This window comes from Balaenoptera physalus (assembly GCF_965194825.1).
Source record: "Balaenoptera physalus genome assembly, chromosome: 1".
NCBI lineage: Eukaryota > Metazoa > Chordata > Mammalia > Artiodactyla > Balaenopteridae > Balaenoptera > Balaenoptera physalus.
Window position 1 is genome coordinate 186,994,447 of NC_138882.1, and position 18,451 is coordinate 187,012,897.

Genomic DNA, 18,451 nt, shown 5'->3' on the forward strand with positions numbered 1-18,451 from the left:
TGGAGCACGTCTAAAGCAGTGCTGTCCAATAAAATATGTCAATCACATGTCATCGTTTTAAATTTTCTAGTAGCCACATTTTAAAAAGTAAAAAAGAAACAAGTGAAATTAAGCAATACGTTTATTTAACCCAATATATCTAAAATATTATGCCAATAGGTAATCAACATAAAAAATAATTAATGAGATGTTTTACATTCTTTTCCTATACTAAGTATTTGAAATCCGGGGCATATTCTATACTGACAGCACATCTCAGGGCGACTGGCCACATTTTAAGCGTGGCCCGTGGCACCGCCTTGGGCAGCAGGTCTGGGGGCAGCAAAGAGAGGCCTCTGGCGCCACCGTGTGGCAGGTGCAGGAACACCGTCGAGAGAGCTGGTCCACAGGCTGGAGCACCAGAACTCAAGGCTACTTTTCTTAGAGACGCAAGAGTTTCTGAGCTGAAAAGCCCCCACGCAAGGCCTTCTAGTCACACCTCTGCATTTTACAGATGGGAAGACTGAGGCCCAGAGAGGCCTGGGAACGTGCCCCACGAGGCAAAGCTGTACAAAACCCCAGGTACCTGATGTCCAATCCAGAGCCCTTTCCACGCCACCACCTGCCCCTGCTTGTGGGTGGCGGGCTTCTGAGGGTCCCCCCGCTGAGGGTTCTGTGTGACCAGAGAGAATCCGGCCAGATTTGAACCCCACCACCCCCAGCTCTGATCTCCCTGTCACATCATTCAACACATATCTCTGAAGAGCAGATTCTGCACCGGGTGTCTGATTAGGCAGCGGGGAGATGACCGTGGCCCTCACGAAGCTACAGCCTAGGGAGGGAGACAAGCACTGACCACACCAAGACAGACACAAGTGTTCGCCTCCATGTCGAGAAGTGACCTGGGAGAGGTCGGGAGGAGATGTTTGGACAGAGAGCTGAAAGCGGAGATGACTGAGTGAACGGGGAAGGAAGGGTGTCCCAGAAAGAGCGAACAGCATGTGCGAACGCGTGGTAGAGTGAGAAGCACGGTGCATCCCTGGACCAAAATGGGAAACCAGCCCTCATCTTCCAGGAAACTACCAGGACAGAAACTTCAGTTTTCTTTCTTGTTTATCAGGCATCAAAGAATTTCTGCCCCGATCCTCAAACCAATCCAAGACCTATTCCAGCCAGGGTGGTGCCTGGGACTCTTTCTGAGCCTGGAACCCGAGGTGCAGGGAAGGGGCAGCAGGGGCCTCCGTTTGCATCCCTGGCATCATCGTGACAGGAGATGTGATCTGTCCAACAGGAAGGAGGAGGTGGGAGGTGGAGAGTCGTTGGGAGGTCTGTGGGGGGGCAGCATTGGCACAGATCGTGGTCCTGGGCGGTGGGGATACTCACCCTGGAACTTGACAACCATCCCTGTCGGGCAGACGGAGTGAGGGAGGCAGCGGGCACAGGAGTTGATGACTGATGTGCCACAGAACATGCCAGTCCGGCACTCGCAGACGCGGGTAGAGTTCCATGAGCATGGCTTCTTCTCCACGAGGTCGTCTAAGGGACACAGAGAAGGGTCACCGGGGACAGAGGGAGGGTGAGGGAAGGGACTCAGAAAAGTCCCAGGGACAGTCCAGCACGTGAGGGAGGCATGCTGTTGGGCAGGGCAGCTGGTATGCCCAGCCCTTCCTTCCAGAATGTTCCTGACGTGAGGACTAGAGGGCAGGCGGGGTCCATGAGGCAGCCTCCACCTCCCAGCCCGCATCCCTGGAGATCACTAAAATGGTATTAAAAAGAAGTGAATGTCCCAATATTAAAATGGGCAAAAAAGACATGGAGGGGCATTAAATGCAAATTTCTCAGTGAAAGCAGCCAATTGGAAAAGCTACATACTGTGATTCCAACTACATGACTTTCAGGAAAAGACAAAACTACAGAGATGGTAAAAAGATCAGTGGTTGCCAGGGTTTGGTAGGGGGTGGGGGAGGGGAAGATGAATGGGCAGAGCACAGAAGATTTTTAAAGCAGTGAAACTATTCTGTATGGTACTGCAATAGTGGATAAATGACATTACATATTTGTCAAAAATCATAGAATATACAACACAAAGAGTGACCCTTAATGTAAACTATGAACTTCAGTTAATAATGCACCAATATTGGTTCATCAACTGTAACAAGGTACCACACTAATGCAAGATGTTAATACTGGGGAAAAGTGTGAGGAGAGCAGGCATATGGGAAATCTCTGTACTTTCTGCTCGGTTTTTCTATAAACTGAAAACTGCTCTAAAAAAAAAAGTCTATTAAGTTTTTTGCTTTTTTTTTAATGGGCAAAGGATTTAAGAAGACTTTTCTCCAGAGAAGATATATAAATGGCCAGTAAGCATATGAAAAGATGCTCAATGTCATTAGTCATCAGATCCATCTATTAGTCATCAAACCAAAACCACTATGACAGACCACGTCATATCCACTAGGGTGGATGGAATAAAAAAGACAGACAATGACAAGTGTTGGCGAGGATGTGGAGAAATTGCAATCCTCATAGAATGCTAGCGGGAATATAAAGTAGGACAGAGCTGTGGAAGGCAGTCTGGCAGTTCCTCAAAAAGTTAAACATAGATTTACTATATGATCCAGCAATTCCACTCTTAGGTGCATACCCAAGACAACTGAAAACATATGTCCACACAAAAACGTGTACATGCATGTTCATTCCAGCATGATTCATAATAGCCAAAAAGTAGAAACGACACCAATGTCCATCAACTGATAAATGGATAAACAAAATGTGTTATATTCATATAACACAATATTATTCAGCCATAAAAAGGAATGAAGTACTGATACACACTACAACATGAACGAACCTTGAAAACACCATATAAAGTGAAAGAAGCCAGACACTAAAAGCCACATACTGCATGATTCCATTTATATGAAATGTCCAGAGTAGGCAACTCCATAGAGACAGAAAGTTGATTAGTGATTGCCAGGGGATGGAAGGAGGGGAGAATTGGGAGCTAAGGGGGTTTCTTTTTATTTTTTATTTTTGAGATATAGTTGATGTACAATATTATATACATTTCAGGTGTACAACACAGTGTTTCACAATTTTTAAAGGTTATATTCCATTTATAGTAATTACAAGGGGTTTTTTTGGGGGGAGGTGGAAATGTTCTGGAATTAGATAGTGGTGGTGGTTGCACATTGTGAATATAATAAAACCACAGCACTGTACACTTTATTTATTTATTTATTGAAAGACAATCAGATGTTTTTATTTATTTATTTATTTATTTATTTATTTATTTATTTATTTATTTATGGCTGTGTTGGGTCTTCGTTTCTGTGTGAGGGCTTTCTCTAGTTGTGGCAAGAGGGGGCCACTCTTCATCGCGTTGCGCGGGCATCTCACTATCGTGGCCTCTCCTGTTGCGGAGCACAGGCTCCAGACACGCAGGCTCAGTAATTGTGGCTCACGGGCCCAGTTGCTCCGCGGCATGCGGGATCTTCCCAGACCAAGGCTCGAACCCGTGTCCCCTGAATTGGCAGGCAGACCCTCAACCACTGTGCCACCAGGGAAGCCCTATTTATTTATTTTTAAATAAATTTATTTATTTATTTATTTATTTTTGGCTGTGTTGGGTCGTTGCTGCACGTGGGTGGGCTTTCTCTAGTTGCAGCGAGCAGGACTATGTGGTGCGCGGGCTTCTCATTGTCGTGGCTTCTCGTTGTGGAGCACAGGCTCTAGGCACGCGGGCTTCAGTAGTTGTGGCACGTGGGCTCAGTAGTTGTGGCTCGCGGGCTCTAGAGCACAGGCACAGTAATTGTGGCTCACGGGCCCAGCTGTTCCGCGGCATGTGGGATCTTCCCAGACCAGGGCTCGAACCTGTGTCCCCTGCATTGGCAGGCAGATTCTCAACCACTGCACCACCAGGGAAGCCCCGAAGACTTCTTAAATATGGAGGGCAGATGGAATTGGATGGAAGGAGACCACAGCCCAAAACGTACCCCATACGACTGATTATGCTAGGAGAGGCTCTGGGTGCTTGTCTCCAAGTGGGTGAATGGTAGGGGCAAGCGGGAGGGAATCCCACAAGGAGTGCAGCAGAAGCACCCAGGTGGGTCCCTCGCCCCACACTCCTCATCCAGTCACGCCACAGAGCTAGAAGCCAAGCGTCGCCCCAAGGATACTCGGGTGAGGTGAGCTGGGCGGCGCCCCAGGGCTGGTCAGCCGTGGGGGAAGGAAGGGACCCTGCAGACCCAGAGGACCAGCCTCTGACAGACCCCGCTCGGCACCTCCACCCCACCCGTTCATCCTCACAGTCCCCGGAGGTGGATTTCACAAGCCCCACTCTCAGACCCCCACCCTACCCCAGTCATCAGATCCCACGTGCAGAACTCGAAGTCACCAAAGACTAGAAGAAACCAGCACCAAGAAAAAACAGCCCCAAACTCAAACAGAACTAACACTCAAGAAAACAGATAAAAGACAAAACAGAACATGCCTTTGCAATCAGTATAATTAATATCCTCGGAGATGCAAAAGGAAATTGCAGCTATGAGAAGGAATCCCCTGGAGCACAGTGATGCGTTCCCCAAATCCTGTTTCAAATGGGCTCAGAGGAAGACTACATTTCCCAGCGTCCCTTGCAGATGGATAGGCGGTCATGTGACTTGGTTCTGGCCAATGGGGTGTGGGCAGCAATGATTAAAAGACCCTCCTACGCCTGGCTCCTAAAACCATCTCGGGACCCTCTCTTCTCTCTTCCTTGTTGTAGTGACCCTGGTGCAGCCCCTCATTCTCACCTGCAGCCTAGAAGCTGTACTGAGGAGAGAATAAAATCCTGATAATCTTCAAAAATCTGGAGACTCCACCTAAAGACAGTGGGTAGACATCCACGGAAAACTCAAGAAAAAAACACTCTGAGTAGCTGCCTGCATGTAATATCAAAGGCCTGGGCAGAGGCAGAAAAGACTGCGTGGACTTGCCAATTCCCTAGTTGGGGGAATGAGCAGAAGCTCCAGGAGTGGGGGGCATCCCTGTCTAGGCAGCAGGAGCTTGATAAAGACTATCTGACAGAAGAGAAGGCAGAGCCCCTGCCACCATGACAACACCCATCGCTGGCTGCTCTCTGACCCCCACCCAGGCCGCCTTCAGGCTCCTAAAACGAGTTTCAAAGGTAACAGTCAGGATTCCTCAAGAAATTAAACATAGAATTCCCACATGATCCAGCAATTCCACTGCTGAGTGTATAAAGAATTGAGAGCAGGGACTTGAACAGCTATTTGTACAACTATGTTCATAGCAACAATATTCACAATAGCTAAAAGGTGTAAACAACCCAAGTGTCCATGGACATTAATGGATAAACAAAATGTGGTAGATCCATCCAATGGACTATCATTCAACCTTAAGAAGGAAGGAAATTCTGACACATGCTACAACATAGATGCACCTTGAAGACATTATGCTAAGTGAAACAAGTCACAAAAAAAAGGATAAATATTGTATGATTCCACTTCTATGAACATCCTAGAGTAGTCAAATTCATAGAGACAGAGAATAGAATGGTAGTTGCCAAAGGCTTGGGGTGAGGGTGCGGGGAGCGATGAGGAACTAGTGTTTAATGGGGACAGAGTTTCAATTGGGGAAGATGAAAAAGTTCTGGAGCTGGATGATGGTGATGGTCACCCAAAAATATGAATGTACTTCATGCCGCTGAACAGTACATTTTTAAATGGTTAAAATAATAAATTTTATGTTACGTATATTTCACCACAATTTTTTTAAAAAAGTAATTCTTGGGAATTCCCGGTGGTCCAGGGATTAGGACTCGGTGCTTTCACCGCTGTGGCCCAGGTTCAATCCCTGGTTGAGGAACTAAGACCTCGCAAGCCCCGCCGCATGGCCAAAAAAAAAAAAAAAAAAAAAGTAACTCTGAGAGTCCCCAGTTGATGGTCTGAGCTGGGAAGACGAACTCAAGGCCAGTGAGATGGGGCAGGTTTGAAGGAGAAATCCCTCACACTGTATCAGGGACAGAGCTGCTGCCCTGGCTAAGCTCAAGCAAGAAGGAAAAATATAAGAAGGCGACAGTGCAAACATGCTATAGCAGGAAAGATGGAAGGGAGGGAGGAGGGAAGACAAGAAAAAGAGAAAGATCTAAAAAAGATAGGAATATAGTTTGCAAGGACAAAGAACCCAGTCTGCAACTAACAAGCAATCCCGGGAGTGCTTCACACTATAAAGGAACTTAATAAGAATAGTAATTTAATAAAGGAAGAGCTCAAAAAAAAGATGATTTTTTTAAAAGGATGAGATAAGAAGGAAGACTGCAGAGCAAAAGAAAACAAACTGAGATGCACAACACCATAATTAGAAATTCAGTAAGTGAACTACCAGTGTCCTGGGGGCCCTGTCTTGCCCTGGGCAGCAAGAAACAAAAAAGATTAGACAGAAAATTGAGTTAACGGCATGGAGAAAAGATTGAGAAAATACCAGTGAATGCAAGGTAAAAAGACAGATATTAATGCAATTAATGAAGATGATAGACAAGGGGGAAAGGCAAAGACAATCAAACATAAGAATAATTGGTATCCATCAAGTTGACACTGAGATATATCTGTTGAGCAGAGATAAAATCCATGTCAGTTCCCCTGAAATGAAGGAAGAACTAAATCTGCAGGTAGAAAAGACATACCAGGTACCAGGAAGATTTGTTTCCAAACAATTCATATCAAGGCATAAATATGTCTGGTTAAGTTTTTGATCCTTAAGACTAGAGAAAGAATGATTCTTGCAGTCACCTACAAAGGGGGGAAAAGAAGCTGACTGCAGACTCCTCCACAGCAATATTCATCACGAGAAGACAGTGCACCAATGCCTACCAAGTTCTAGAGAAAATATGTCCCAGGCATAACATTATACCTGCCCAAGTTGTCATTCCAGTTTAAAAGCAACAAATATTCTCAAACATGAAAAAAGTCAAGGAAGGTGCAAAGATGAGCCCTCCCTGAAAAGTCCACATGACAGTGAAACCTAACCAATCAAGAGACAAATAAAAATGAAAAATTCAGGAATGAGAAGCTGTGATAAATGGACTCATAGGGCACAATGAATGAATTTAAATAGCAAAGTAAAGCTAACATGCCAGGGGACTTAGGGCTACAGAAAAGATGATAAACATCATAGACTATGATGAAGCAAAAATAATGTAAGCAACAAAAGCCAGGAAGAGGATGGGGAGGCCAGCGAGCCATTCATTTTCCATTACAGGGAGTCAAGCAACTCTCTGCTGCCCCAAAATTGAAACAAGTAGAATATGACTCTACCAGAAGAGACAGTCATTCCTTAAATGATTCCTAACTGCTTATTGATTTTCATAACCTCTTTTGTTAATTTCAGAGGGTTTTTTTTCTTTAGGAACTACTGTCTCTTGTGATAGTTTAGCTTCTTCACTTTGGTTCCTTCTTCCTCTGATATATTTGAATAAAGTTAAATGTAATCATGTTCACGCCATAAATAGTATGATCCCATCCTCTTAAAGATTCCTTCTTTCTATGTGTGTATAGTCTGTCTGGCTACTAACCTACCCATTCTTCTCTCTATAGAGAGGGACAGAGAGGTGTCAGTCTCCCACTGATGGGGGAGGGGCAGAGTTGACTTTCTTCCTTACACTTGTGTATTGCTTGAATTTTTATGATGGATGCATATAACTTTTGTTTAATAAAATGTGGTCATTAATTTAAAATTTTTTGAAGATATACCAGAGAAATGCTAACATAAACAAGAATGGCAATATTAATATCAAACAAAAATGGAATTAAGGCAAACACATTATAAGAAACAGGGAGGTGTATTTCATGTTGATAAAACATCCAACCCACCAAGATAGCATGATACTCATGAACATTGTACCTAATAACATAGCTTTGACATTTATAAAGCAAAAATAGAACACAATGAAAATCTGATGAAAAACAAGCATATTGGGAGATAGATTTTAACATGTCTATCTCAAAAACCAACCTCTGTGAAGGTGACAAAATAAATAAGGATGCATATTATTAAAATAACATAATTAACAAGCTTGATTAGATAGGTATACATGGAATTTTGTACACAGCAAGCAGAATACGCATTTTCCCCCCAAACACACTAAACATACTAAAAAGCATGAAAATGTATTAGGCCACAAGAAATCTCAACAAATTCCCCCACCTCACCCCCAAAAGAACCCAACAAACGTGAGATAGTACACAAACCATATTCACTACCCATAATAAGAAATTAACAATGAAAGCACTTATTGAAGAAGTTCTCCTGGAAGCACTGTGCTTTTAGGGAAAGAACACAGCCCTTGGTGTCAAACCAGTAGCTAAAACTCTAGTGCTGCAAATTACCAGAACATTGTAATTTTGGAAAGGCCCTTAACCTCCCTAAACCTCAGTTTCCTCACTGTAAAGCTGGGATAAGAAAAGAATCTTCCCCTAGGGGTTTAGCAAAGATTAAACTTAATACATGGGACTTCCCTGCGGGCGCAGTGGTTAAGAATCCACCTGCCAGTGCAGGGGACATGGGTTCGAGCCCTGGTCTGGGAAGATCCCACATGCCACGAAGCAACTAAGCCTGTGCGCCACAACTACTGAGCCTGCGCTCTAGAGCCTGCGAGCCACAACTACTGAGCCCACCTGCCGCAACTACTGAGCCCGCGCGCCTAGAGCCCGTGCTCCGCAACAAGAGAGGCCACCACAGTGAGAAGCCCGCGCACCGCAACGAAGAGTAGCCCCCGCTCGCCGCAACTAGAGAAAGCCCGTGCGCAGCAGCGAAGACCCAATGCAGCCAAAAAATTAAAATTAATTAATTATTTATTTATTTTTTAAAAAGTAAACTTAATACATAAGTGTGAGTCCCTCCCTTGAGGAAACATGGTAACTAAGTCTCTCTAAAAAGTATGGATGCAGGGAATTCCCTGGTGGTCCAGTGTTAGAACTCAGCACTTTCACTGCCGAGGGCCTGGGTTCAATCCCTGGTCAGGGAACTGAGATCCCACAAGCCGCATGGCGTGGCCAAAAAAGAAAAAAAAAAAGTATGGATGCAAAAGATCATGATTGATATCAATTCACAAATCCAGAGGGGTAAACTGAGGCACCGGGGGGCTGATTCAGAGTACAGGCACCAAGTCTTGATCCGCCCCGCCTTTCAGATTCTCCGCCTCCGCTGCCTTCCCCACACCCCCGAGGCTCCCCATCCCCCCTGGAAGGAGCCCCCGGAGGAGAGACACGGCCCTTACCTCCAGAACAGCTGACACAGGCTGTGCAGCGGCCGTTTCTGTCCAAGTAGTAGTCGGGATCACACTGCTTCCTGCAGTCATTGGGCCCCTCAGGGCACAGCTCCTTCAGGGAACGCCCTGGGGAAGAGACACAGAGAAGCTGTAGGTCAGGCCACCTCGGAGGGTCATTGCTGCTGGGGTGTGGGCAGGGCCTGCCTCAGAAAGAGGTGACTCAGAGGTGACAGAGGTGGACAGAAATGAAGTCCTGAGGACATCATTCAAACCTGAGTTATGGCACCATGGACTACGCTGTTATTGACTCAATTATTTCCCTTTTGTCTTGTTTAGGCCTGAGTTAGGCTGCTGTTCGTTACAACCAAAGGAATCTAGACCAGCGGATCTGAACGTTTCTCGTGTCCCCTAGTCATTCTGGGGGAGCCTACGGACCCTGCTCAGAATCACGTTTTCAAGTGCACAAAATAAAACACAGGATTACGAAGGAATCAGCGATGCTGGCATACGGTTATCAAAGCGTTAAACAAAATAATTTAAGACGTAGTACATGTGATTCGTTGTAAACTCATTAAATAAGCTCTAATAACTACCACAGTTTCAAAGTAGTGATGAAAATAAACAATGTCTTATGATATCTGCAGCAGTTGTAATATAATATGAGAATACCCGATCTCTACTGATGGAAAAGCTGCAGGTACTGCTATTACTGCTGGGCTTTGTTGCCTTAATTCATAATGGAAGGAATTCATAAAGGGAATTTTTGTTAGAGGCGAATGAAAATAAGTGAACTCAATCAGGTTCATGGTTTCCCTGAAATCTACTCATGGACCCTTGGGAGTCCATGGACCCCCAGGTAAGAGTCCCTGCTCTAGAATAACATGCAAGAACCTCTCAAAAGTACTAGCTTGATGGTACACACCCTCTAGCTCAGGAAACTTCAGTAGCTCCCCAGTGGGCTTTCAGAGAGGTAAATCTGACCCCTCACTCCTTGCTGAAAACTTTCAAAGACTTCTCATGGCTCCCAGGATAGAGGTCTAGGTCCTTACCATGGTCAATGCTCACTCATATACCCCTGGCTCTATTCTCTAGCCACACTGGAGTCTCCCTGTTCCCCAAGGTGGCCATGCTCCCTTCTGCCCCAGGGCCTTTGCACAAGCTGGTCCTCTGCCAGGACTGCTCTTCCCCCCTTTCCCCTAGTAAACTCCCACTCAGCCTTCACATCATAGTCAAGGCATCACTTCCTCAGCAACTTGAACAGGACCCCTGTTATAAACCATCAGAGACCCACATACCTTGCCCTCTTACACCTTTCAACTCTGTTGAAATTTCATATTTATTTAGAGAATAAACTTAGTGTCTGGGTTTCCCACATGAGTGTCAGCTCCTCAAGGATGGATCTTTCTGTGTCTGCTTGCCAATGAGTCCCTGTCACAGGGGCTGGCACGTATTTGATCAATACATGTTCTGACAACCTAATCAATACAGACTCCTCAGCCTGGCACTCCCAGGCCTCAGTCTTGTCTGCAGACTCCTGGTCTGGCGTCATTGTACCTCACTTGCTTCGTGTACTCTGTACCCCTGCCAGCCTGGGCCTCTCCATCTTTTCTCTAGCACTCCTCAGATGTCCTGGAATGTTGTTATGGGTCGAATTATGCACCACCGCCCCCCAAAAAAAGTGATGCTGAAGTCCTAACCCTCCAGTATCTCAAAATGTGATCTTATTTGAAGACAGGGCCCCTACAGAGGTCATCAAGTTACAATGAAGTCATTAGGGTTGGCCCTCATTCCGTATGACTGGTGTCCTTAGAAAAAGGGGGAAATTTTGGATACAGAGACAGATAGGCACACAGGGAGATGCCCACGTGAAGAGTGGAGGTATGCTGCCACAAGCCAAGGAACCACCAGAAGCTGGGGGAGAGGTCAGAACCTTCCTTGGAGCCTTCAGAGGAAGCACAGCCCTGCCAACACATTGATCCTGGACTTCTAGCCTCCAGAACTGTGAGACAATGAATTGCTGGTGTTTAAGCCACTCAGTTTGTGGTACTTTGTTAATGGCAGCCCAGGAAACTGATATGAGAGATACCCCTTCCATCTCCATTTCCACCCCAGGAAACCCTTCGTATCTAGCCAGGTCAGGCTGAAACCACACCTCCCCACCACCATGGAACTTTCCTGATCACCTGATCCTTTCCAGATTCCCCTCCTGGGTCCCTTTAAAATCGCCTCTCAGCACCAGGGGCTGTTCTGGCGTGAACTTTAGAAAACCCTCTGTTGCAGGAAACACACTCACAGGTTCAGAGTAACTGAGTTGGGGGTCAGTCTGACTCACTAGACTCACACTTACTGACCACCAGCTTCGCGCCAGGGACTGATTTATTTTTATTTATTTATTTGGCCATGCTGCAGCATGTGGGATCTTAGTTCCCCGACCAGGGACCGAACCCATGCCCCCTGCAGTGGAAGTGCGATGTCCTAACCACTGGACCACCAGGGAAGCCCCCAAGCACTGATTTAGAGATTGAAGGTGAGGTCCCTGCCCTCATGGAACTGACACTCTAGCCTGGGGAAGAGACAGCACGTAAAGAAAGAAATTAGCGGGACTTCCCTGGTGGTCCGGTGACTAAGAGTCCGTGCTCCCAATGCAGGGGACCCGGGGTTCGATCCCTGGTCAGGGAACTAGATCCCACATGCCGCAACTAAGAGTTCGCATGCCGCAACTAAAACCAGATCCCGCGTGCGGCAACTAAGATCCAACGCAGCCAAATAAATAAATATTTTAAAAAAAGAAATTAGCAAGTGGGTTCAGACTTCAGAGACAGACTCTGAAGAACATACAGCAGGAGCTCAGGGAGAGGAAAGCAGTGGGGAGTGGAGTGACAGCCTGAGACAGCGGGGGATGGGGGGGGGGGCCTACTGAGTCCCAAAGGACTGAAGGACGCAGCTGTGCAGGGGGTGGGGTGGGGGTGGGCTGGGAGCATTCCAGGCAGAGGTAACAAGGCCCTGCGGGAGGAACAGGCGTGGCTTGTGCAGAGGACAGAGAGTCCACGGGCCCTGGAGCAGAGGGGGCAGAAACATGATGAGTGTTTATTGATTGCTAGTTTCTTCTTTTCCCATCTTTCACGTAGATCTTCTCCCCCGGGCACCACTTTCAGAATCAGAAACCAAACGGTTAAGAAAGCCTCAGGAGTTGTGCTGGTTCTGAGAATTGGTTCCCAAGTGTCCCTCTGTCCTGACCCTCCCAGTCTCCGATCGGCGCCTTTCTGACTCCAGATGTTCTCACAGTTTGTCCTTACTTTCCGGTCACCACCTCTCACCTCTGCCTCAGCATCAGGCAAGCAGGAGCCAGCTGCTTTGGCCCCCGAAACTCCCACGGGCAGAACTGCTCTTCGCTGAGTCTGGGCCGCCAGCCCCTCCGCCCTGCCTTTCCCCAACCCCCTTCACCCCTTTTGCTTCCGCCAAATGGAGCCCCTCCCAGGTCTTGAATGCCCATCCTTGCCCACTCCAGGCCTTGGCATATTCTGTGTCCTCTAACCAGAGCACACCCCCTCCCCACCTTGGCCTGGCCAACTCCTGCTTGTCCTCAGGATGCCTTTGGATGCCACCTCCTCAAGGAAGTCTCCCCTGCATTTTCCAACAAGGTCAGGTCCCCCAGGAGTGTGTTCTCATGGTTCCCAGATGCTCACCGCCTGTTGCAGCAGACGTGTTTTGGAAGGACTTTTCAGCCCACAGGCTGCCCTTCTTGGAGAACTGCCCTCATTCCCCCCTCCCCCACCCCACTAGCAGTGGTCCAGGGCAGTCCTCGCCTCGGGGAACCAGAGCAGAGGTGGACATCTGGACTTTTCTGAGCCATCAGATGCTTTCTTCTTGTGCTTTGGAATTGGGGCTGAAAGATGTTTGTCAAGTGTCCCCCCCCGCCGTTGCCCTGAAGAAGAAGTGCAGGTGGGGAGGGAACTGTGGACCAGCCAAGCTCAGCCGGAGCAGGGAGGACAGGCGAGGCCTCCTCCTCCTCCTTGGAGAAACCCTCAGCTCCCCCAGGACAAGATGGGGTACACCCGCCTGGCCCCAAACAAACCGTGCTCTCTGCCTAACACCAGGCCTGGGCTTCACATCATCCCCCCACGCCTGCGGGGGAGACCCCGCCTATGGGGGGTGAGTCTGGGCACAAAAGGGAGGGTGACAGGAAGCAGGGTGCAGAATAGGAAGGGGCGTAGCCCGCACACAGGCTCTTCCCTGATATGCCCCGCTGCCTCCCCAGATGCAATGCCTCGGGGTCAGTACCAAATCAGAGTGAGGGGCTCAGGATTCTGCCTAGACAGCCATGTTTGAGCCCCGCCTGAGCCACTTACTAGCCTGTGACCATGGGCAAATCCCTGAACCCTGCCGTGGGCAAGTTTCCTCTTTGGGTTTCCTATCAGGGCTCAATGAGCTAAGATAGTTACAGGGCTCAGCACTGTGGCTGGCGTGGCACATGCTCCACCAATGATAACCACTGCTGTCGTTATGAGTCAGTGAGTGAGCTCCCCGTCACTGGGGGGTGTGGAAGCAGAGGGCTGGATATCAACTGCTGAGGATGCTAGAAAGGGCATAACAGGCCTGGGTGGGAGGAGGGATCTGATGACATCTTAATTTCTCAATCTCAAAGGTCTCCCTGTTTCCTTCCTCCACCAACCTGCCCCCGTACACAGCTGAGTGCTGATTGCAGGCAGCGTTGCAAAATGTCAGAAATTTCCCCGACAGACAGAGGAAGGGGTTTTTGTGGGTTTTTCGTTTTTCCTCTCTTGCATGCCCGGAAGCACAGGGTCAATAAAACTCCAGCAAAATGCCCCGCCCACCACACCAGCATGGGGCTCTCGGCCACCCCCAGTCATTGGGCCTTGGAGAGGGAACACGTGGGGAAAGGGAGCCCCCTTTTCCCAAGTTACGGCATCTAAGTGGAGGGAGCCTGAGACTGGGATGTCACCCTCTCTCTCCCCACCCACTCCCCATCAAGCCCTGCCAGGCTGGCATCAAGGGGGGCTGGGGGGCATAGGAAGAAATTGTCTGTCTTCCTCCCTGCGGCTGGGATTGCAGGTCCTATGGAAAGTCACAGAGCCCTGTGGGCCACACCACTCAGGAACCCTGACCACTGCTCTCCTGGGGAGATGGGGTGCTGTTGAAGCCCCCAGTCTGCGGTATTTTGTTATGGCAGCCGGAGCAGACTGAGACAGATGGGTAGATGTATGGGGGATGGGTGGCAGAAAGAAAGGGAAGGGGGATGGGAGGCGGGAGGAGGGAGGGATGGATAGGTTAGTGAGTGGGTGAAAGAACAACTAGGTAGACAGGCAGGTACGTGGGTGGGTGGGTATGTGGGTGGCCGGCCCTTAAGGCACTAAAGTCCCAAGCACTAAAAAAGCATGGGAACCCATCTGTTATATACTTCAAATCCAACACGGAACCAGAAAATAAAAGCGAGACAGTCCAATGAAGTTCTACTTTTTCCCCTACAATGACTTCTTACTATCATTTTTGGAAATAAAAAATACCAAATTCTTTCCCAAAATATTTCTCTTGGTCCTTGGTGGCCTGAGCACGGGCTGCGTCTGCGCTCATAGTGGAGCAAAGAGGCTGCAGGTCTAGGAACAGACTGACCAGGGTTCCTGCCCAGCTCGGGCCACATACCCTTGGTGATCTTGTGCATGGTGGCCTGTCGCCATCCTCCAGACAGCAATGCTGGGCCCTCTACCTGACCTGAAGACCCTTGCCCACTTCCAGTGGCTTGTTGTCCTCAAAGCGAGAGGCAGTTATGATGAGCCCATAGGTGCAGTCCTCCCTCACACCCTCTGCTGACATAACTAATATCTTTCCTCCCCCATGAGTCCCTGTTCCCCGAGGTCAGAGACCGCAGCTGAGCCCCACGCAGCTAAGGCCACTGGATGTGCCTTGGGACTTTGATAACAACCACAGGGGACGGGGATGCCTCATGACCTTGTGACCCTGAGCCTCATCTGCAAAGTGGGGAGAACAAGACCCATGCCTGTTCTGGAAGGATTTCCTAATGGTGCCCTTCATCTACTCATGGGGCCCATCATTGTGCTGGGGGCGGGCGAGCCTCCCAGGAAGCGAGCTCTGGGCAGGGAGACTGGTCCCCGAGCAAGCTACAGTCCCGGCAGCCCTGGGACAAACGAGTTCCCAGGGCAGGAAAGATGAGGCCTGCCAAGTGCTCGTAGGCCCGGAAATGAGCGGCGGTCAGGGGGTGTCAATAGCCCAGGCTCTGGGGTCATAGAACCCTCAGCTCCAGCCCCAGTTGGCTCCCCCATTTCCCAGCTCTGTGACCTTGGGCAACTTGCTTAACCTCACAGCACCCCTAACAGTCCCATCTGCAAAAGGGCGAAGACAAAGGATAACGGTGAAGATCCTGTGAGAGGATGCAGTGATTGTGAGGCCTCCGGCTAGTGTACGTGCCGGGAGTATTCAACAGAGGGCAGCTGTTCATTAAAACCTATAGCCAATGACAATGACGATGTTGGCCCTGGTCTTCAATCTCCCCGGAGTGTTGTAACTTGAGGACAAAACTCCCCCCTTGCCCCCATTCCCGACACCCCTACTCACGCTCGGGGCAGCGGAAGCAGCACTTCCCGGCAGCCTCATTGTAGTAGCGGCTGGAGTCCCCTCCACAGGCGTCCTTGGAGACTCGACCCTGGAGGGTGAAACACACTGGTGAGGCCAGGAGGGTCCCAGACACCCACCCTCCCTCCTGCCCCTCAGGTCCCAGGAGGCCTGGTCTCCACTTGCTATCAGGCCAGGCCTGAGGTGGAGCCTCACGTTATAGAAGTCAGGACAGAAACTTCCTGGAACTCGCTCCACCTTTGGTCTTCCCAGCGGGGGTGGAGGCAACCCCAGCCTTCCATAACTCAGGCCCCAAACCTTGGAGTCTCCCTTGACCCTCTCCTCCAGTACTCACACCCAACCCATCAGTAAAATCTCTCAGCCCCTTCGGACCAATACCCCCACCTCCTCCACCTGGTCCCAGCCCCTGGCCTCTCTCCCTGGGAATAATTCACTTGCCTCCTACTTGGCTTCCAGCATGGGCCCAGCAATAAGAAGCGCTGGTAAACTTGTCTGCTGATGTCTAACACTCATGCAGAAAAGCACACAGATCTCAAATATATACACATTGAATTTTTACAGCATAAACACATCCTGCCACCAGTACCCAGATCCAGAAACAAGATACGAGTACCCAGCACCCACCTCCTGTCCCCTCCCGCCACGAAAGTCCCCCCGCTAACCTGACTTCTACACCGGAGATTTGTTGTGTCCGCTTTTGAACTTTACCTAGATAGAAACGTACACCCTGGCAACTGGCTTTTTTAACTCAAAATCCTATCGTGAGAATCACCCACACTGTTGCAAATAGCAACCATTCATTCAAGTTCACTGCCTTGCAGTATTGCATCCCATGAATATGCACAATTTATCTATTCTACTCTTGATGGACCTTTGGGTTGTTTCCACTTTTTTGATCATTATGAATAATCCCACTAGGAACTTTCTTGTACCTATGTTTTGGTGCACATATGTACACATTTCCATTGGATATATACCTAGGAGTGGAATTGTAGGGTCATAGTATGTGTATGCTTGGCTTTGATTGATTCTCCATACCGTTTTCTAAATTGTACTAATTGACATTTCACTGCAGGGTGTGTGTTCCAATTGCTCCACATCCTTGCTAACACTTGGTATAGTCAGTTTTTTTTTAATTTTAGCCATTTGGGTGAGCATATAGTGGAATTTCATTGCGTCTTTTATTTGCATTTCTCTGATGAGTGATGATGTTGGGTACTTTTTCACATGTTTATCAGCTGTTTGGATATTCTCTCTTGTAAGATGCATATTCAGGTCTTTTGCCCATTTTTTTAAAAATTAGGTTGTCCGACGTTTCTTCCTGCTGTGTGGGAATTCTTTATATATTCTGGATATAAGTTCTTGTTGAATATATGCACTGCAAATATCACCTCCCATCTTATGGGTTGCCTTTCCACTTTCTTACTGGAGTCTTGTGATGAACAGCGTTCTTAGTTCTAATGAAGTGCAATTAATGTATCAATCTTTACTTTTATAGTTAATGTCCTATTTAAGAAATACTTGCCCACCCAATGCATTTAGATATTCTCCTACATTGTCTTCTAGATGGTGTTACTTAACCTTTCCTATTCAGATTTCATTTTGGTGTCTGGTGTGAAGTAAGGTCAAGACTCTTTTTTTTTTTAAGGAATAGGCATTTTTAACAAGCTCCCCGATGTTTCCAGGGCTCCTTGAAAGCTAAGCCCCTCTGTTAGGGGGTGGTTCACGAGAGGAGAGTCTCCGCTGAGTTTGGGGGAAGGAACTTTGTCCTTCCTGGTGAATGAGAGGGGAGCAGGAAGCAGGTTTCTGGGAAGCCCCATAACAGGGGGCTCCAGGAAGGGAGAGTGGGAGGGAGTGGGGGAGACAGGGGAGGAGGGAGCTGTGTCCCACCTCTGTATCTTCAGCATCTGAGATGATGGCTGGCAGACAGGAGGCGGCCACTCATGGGATGAATGAGGTGGGGGCTTTCTTGGTTTGGGGGAGGAGAGCAGAAGCCATTTCCCTGCTGGGGAGGGGCCTGGCCGGCCCAAGGGGATTCCCTAGTCTTTTCTCCACCCGAGGGAACTGTGAAAATAATAAACGAATACATCTGCTATGGGCAGAGAGCAGCAAGGAGGCCAGCGTGGCTGGAAGGTGGACACACGGAGTGTCATTTACAGTCTTCAGTTTTCTTCGTCTGCACATCTGAAATGTTGCCACGTAAATTCGAAATAATAAACATAACCTACATTTGCAGACACCAGTCACACAGCACTTACGCGTCTCGTGTAATCCAGAGCCCGGGGCCTTGAGGACAGTCTGTTCGCCCACTGGCGCCCAGCCTCCCCCTCCAGCGGAATCTCATTCTTCTCAAGTAAACAGGGGGCTCTGAGGAGGCTCTCTAGGGGCAGAGACCTGCCAGGACAACCCAGGCTTCTCCCTGACCCGCAGCATCTCACCATGCGAGCTCGGAAGCCTATGGCTGGGGTGGGCTGGGGGGCAGGGGGCGTGAGGGTTCAGCCCTGCTAGGCCTGCTGAGTGTGAGGGAAATTCTGGGCCCTTGGCCTGGGTTTTCCCCTCCTGGCCTGCCTGCTCCTCTCACTGATAGCTGTGGGC

General features: G+C 48.6%; 1 protein-coding gene across 2 annotated transcripts in view; it reads right to left on the minus strand.

Moving 5' to 3' along the window:
- TNFRSF8 (TNF receptor superfamily member 8) overlaps positions 1-16,051 on the minus strand; it is a 45,744-nt gene extending 29,693 nt beyond the window's left edge. The window contains exons 1-3 of one of the 2 annotated variants that reach the window (XM_082468694.1): positions 15,839-16,051; positions 9,257-9,373; positions 1,363-1,515 (exon numbers count right to left, since the gene is read on the minus strand). In XM_082468694.1, the coding sequence (XP_082324820.1) occupies positions 1,363-1,450 (88 nt within the window). In that variant the 5' untranslated portion in view covers positions 1,451-1,515; positions 9,257-9,373; positions 15,839-16,051. Of the gene's footprint in view, positions 1-1,362; positions 3,515-9,256; positions 9,374-15,838 lie in introns of those variants that run through there. The other variant, XM_082468693.1, reaches the window with a different exon arrangement.
- Between the last annotated feature and the right edge of the window lie 2,400 nt (positions 16,052-18,451).